This window comes from Echinops telfairi, unplaced genomic scaffold (genome assembly GCF_000313985.2).
Source record: "Echinops telfairi isolate 266 unplaced genomic scaffold, ASM31398v2 ScPeMD7_3;HRSCAF=10, whole genome shotgun sequence".
NCBI classification, from domain to species: domain Eukaryota; kingdom Metazoa; phylum Chordata; class Mammalia; order Afrosoricida; family Tenrecidae; genus Echinops; species Echinops telfairi.
Window position 1 is genome coordinate 58,413,380 of NW_022103899.1, and position 3,900 is coordinate 58,417,279.

The window sequence follows — 3,900 nt, forward strand, 5'->3', positions numbered from 1 at the left end:
TCTCCATGAGTGTATAGTTGTGTGTATGTGTACATAGGTAGACAGCTGTGTGCATGTGTACATAAGTGTATAGCTGTGTGTATATAAAAGGCATTCAAACAGCTCTGGGGAGGGCCTTTATCTTTCATCTCATTTCCCATAAACCCTCTGGGTCCCGCATGGACCTTCATCTGTGTGACTGTCTGATCACTGTCCGTCTTCCTTGCTGCACTGTGTGGTTCTTGGGGAAGGTCCTCACCTGCTGAAGCTCCCTGCTTCCCCCTCCGTCGACAGCTCACCTCCCTGTCTGGCCCTCCTCAGCGACAGCAGCCTCCCAGGAGAGGCGCCCCTCCCTCCCAGGCGTGCATCCCCACGTCCTCACAGGGCGTCCACTGCAGGAGTGGGACCCAGCAGGGAGGGGAATGTGCCAGAGGTGGAAGGGGACATGTCACCCGTGACTTCTGTCGGTGTCCCGGTGTGCCTGGGCCCTGCACTTCCAGGTACATTTCCAGGCGACAAGCCAGACCATCGCAACCCAGGCTGGCTGCCATGGAGCTGTGACATGTGGTGACCCAACATACAACCGACTGACCCGCCCCCCCCAGTCCTGTGTCGTCCTCCCCGTTGCTGGCATGGCCTAGCCCACCCTTGCAGCCCTTGTGCCAATCCATCTCACCAGCAGTCGGCTTCACCACTCCCCCAGCAAGAGAACTCCGGAAGTCCCTAGGGCTTCCCTTAGCTAAACTTCAGGAAGAGATTGCCAGGCCTTTCTTAGGCTGTCAGCCCCACCGAAACCTGCCCGTTGTAGCTGACCACACCGATAGGTAGAGTTCTGGCATTTTCCACATCGCAGCAACACAACACAAACACAGCACAGCCGACTGAGGCCTGGGTGGTGGTGGGCCTCAGCTGGACCACCCTGAATGTAGAGGTGGTGCCCGCGGCAGCCCTGCCCTCCCTCCACGAGACAGCCTTTGGTTAGAAAACTGGCAGGAGGCTGAAGGGCAAAGGACCAGGCGAGGTCCCGGGGCCTGCTGATTGATGGAAGGCGTTGGCCTTATCTGATGTGGGCGTCAGTTTGACCGTCTGTAAGATGAGACTGCTGGAGCTTCTCTCCCGGGCACCTGTGCTGGGAGGGGCTAAGAACTGTGACATCGAAGAGTCCGACCACCCAAAGGGCCTTGGGGATCAGCCGACCCTTGGGGGTCAAGGACTTTTGATGAGCCCACTTTAGGATATTTGCCTCTTCAAGGGGTGGTTGTTTATTCTTAGTATTTGAAGGGGGCTTTGCTTTTTCCCTCTAGGAAATGATTTTATAGAAAAATAAAGTGCCTTTGAGTCGCAAAAAAAAACAAAAAACCAATGCACGCGTGGAGTCTAAACCTGCTCTTTTCTCCCCCCTCCCCTCCCCCAGCTGAAACTGGCTTTCACTCTGGACCACGAGACCGGGCTGCCTCAAGGGTGTCACATCCACGAGCACCGGGACAGCAACAAGTAAGCTTGCCACCAGGGGGGCAGTGGGGGAGCCACACACTAATATGGGTCTTTTCTGAGGCACTAGAGTGCTGAATCAGGATTCTAGTCACGAGCAGCCCGGCCCTCCAGGCCTGCCCTCTGGTGGCACCCTACCTGGTGAATCACAGGGCCAAGGGTTCTCAGTGCCTGCCCCAGGTAAGTGCTGTCAGATTGGTTTCTCTCCAAGCAACCCTCAGACAGTACAGGGAAACTCCACCCCGGGCGGCGCCATCCTCACGGTCTGTTTACATCCAAGCCCCTTCTTGGGGCCACTGACTGCCCATCTTGTTGAAGGTCTGCCTCTTTTCCGTTGACCCTCAATTCATCAGACCTGAGGTGCGTGTCCAGAGATGGGCCCTCCTGACAGCATGTCAGTGTGTGCTGTGGGGCCTCCTAAGGAGCGGTGTGCAGAGAGCTGGTAAGCAGTATTCTTAGGCACGTGGCCCTGCGCCATTTCTCAGCGTCTCCTCGCCACCTCGTAGACTGCCCTGGCCTGATGAGCATGGCTGGGGGCAGCTGAGACAGGAGCAGGGCACAGGGAATCAGTGCACCGCTGTGTGTTAGGCACAGTGTCTCAGACTTCGTACTTGTCGCCTCATTTGATCGATAGCAACCCAGAACACAAAGGCACGTTGTTTGTTAAAGAGTCTTGGTAGCACGGTGTTTGAGTCCCTAGACTGACTGCTAACTGAGGCAGTCTGCTCTGCCCTATGGGGTCGCTGTGAGTTGGAACTGGCCCGTGGCAGGGGTGGGACTTTAGGGTTTGTATTGTTGGCTACCGTTGTCTGTGCTGAAGCTGGGGGACTTCGGGAACTTGCTTGGGGTCCTTGGCCTCACTGGGGAGTGGCAGGCTCATGTTCCCAGGGCCGCTGAGTGTCTGGTCCACGCTGGCTGTGGGTGACTGCCCACAGCCCTGGCACATAGGCGGTGGCAGGAAACAGTTCATCAGGCCCAGGAGCACTCACGACCTGGTTCTGGAGAGCGTGCCCTGCACCCTCAGTCCCACATGGACATGACGCTATGCCAGCCTGCCAGCCAGCCTCCAGGTCCGGGCCGCTGTTCCTTCATCCAGTCCGGATGGTGGCAGGCTTTGTGCCGGGGCCTGAGAGGAGGCAGGTACAAGTCTGGGGGGAAGTGCCTCTGTCCTGGCTCTCTGAGTTCTTAGCCGGCCTGGGGGTCGAGCAGTTCTCCTCAGCCTCTCTGTGCCTGTTTCAAAGCACAAAGTGGGACAAGCAGGGCCCACCGGGCAGGATTGAGTGGGAGTTCAGGGAGAGACCCTCTGATGCGCATCACCCAGCCAGGCCCAGAGCACAGCTTGCCCACAGGGACCTGGTCACCTCTCCCCACCCCCAGTGGAAGCATGTTCTCATCACTTGCATGCTGAGAGGCTATGACCAGTCCTCTGCCGCCCCTGGTGTGTGCCCGGCCCTCTGATCGTAGGCCTCTCCCACCTGGGACTGGCGGGGAGGCTGGTGCTGCCTCCTTCCTCACCCCGGGCTCTGCCCTGTCTGTGGGCCCCCGTCCACTTGTGGCCCTTCTCTTGTAGTGCCTGCACCCCAGGATCAGGATCAGGGTGGCATTTAGGAGATAAGGACATGCGGCCCTGGGTCCCAGGGACCCATGGTGCCGTGGGCCAAGTCCTGTGAAGGCCGGAGCTGCAAGGAGATGTTCTGCATGTGAGAGGAATGGACATGGGCGGCGGCTTTTCACTTCCAGCTCCTCTCAGCAGCATGGGACGCCCCACTTCAGTCTGCTCTCTCCACCGGGCCGTCAGCTCAGACACTGTTGGGACTAAGCACAGGGGCTGCTGGGCAGTTCTTCCCAGCCTTTGTCCTGCTGCCGCCACTGACCGGTTTCTGTAGCCAGACAGAGGTCCCAAGACCTGTGTCTGCATGCAGGGACTTGCATCTGCCTCTGGGCTCCGGGGAGGACTTGCCGTGTTGGTGGGACTTGCAAGGAGCCCTGGTGGCACTGTGGGTTAGGCATTGGGCTGCTGGCTGCATAGCATGGGAGAAAGAGGAGGTTACCAGCTCCCCCGAAAGATTTATGGTTTTGGTGGGGGCACTGCACCCTGCCTTCTTTTTGGCAAGAGGGCCTGGCTCGCCCACAAGCATCTCAAGCCCCTGGGGCCATTAGAAGGAAGTGAGGCCCAGCCTACTGTGGCTTGGGCTAGAATTATCCTCAGAGCTTCTCCAAAGCTTCCAAGAGGGCTGAGGCCTCCACCCTCCCCGACAGAGAACCCTGGGTGTCCTCGCTGCTGCAGGAAGCATCACCCACCTTGAATAGTAAATGCAGGAAGCCCAGTTCTCAACCTGGACGGTGAACCCTCCCTGCAGGGAAGGAGCCAGGCTTCCCAGGGCCGTAGTTGGTTCATGAGAACGGAGTTAAATGTTTATTAACCCCTTG

The 3,900-nt window shown here is 58.3% G+C and overlaps 1 protein-coding gene across 1 annotated transcript in view; it reads left to right on the forward strand.

The window, feature by feature from the left end:
- DIS3L2 (DIS3 like 3'-5' exoribonuclease 2) overlaps window positions 1-3,900 on the forward strand; it is a gene marked incomplete at its 3' end in the record, with an annotated part of 319,919 nt that overhangs the window by 297,025 nt on the left and 18,994 nt on the right. Inside the window, exon 14 of the mRNA XM_045294312.1 lies at window positions 1,394-1,473. Coding sequence (XP_045150247.1) covers window positions 1,394-1,473 — 80 coding nt within the window. The remainder of the gene's footprint in view (window positions 1-1,393; window positions 1,474-3,900) is intronic.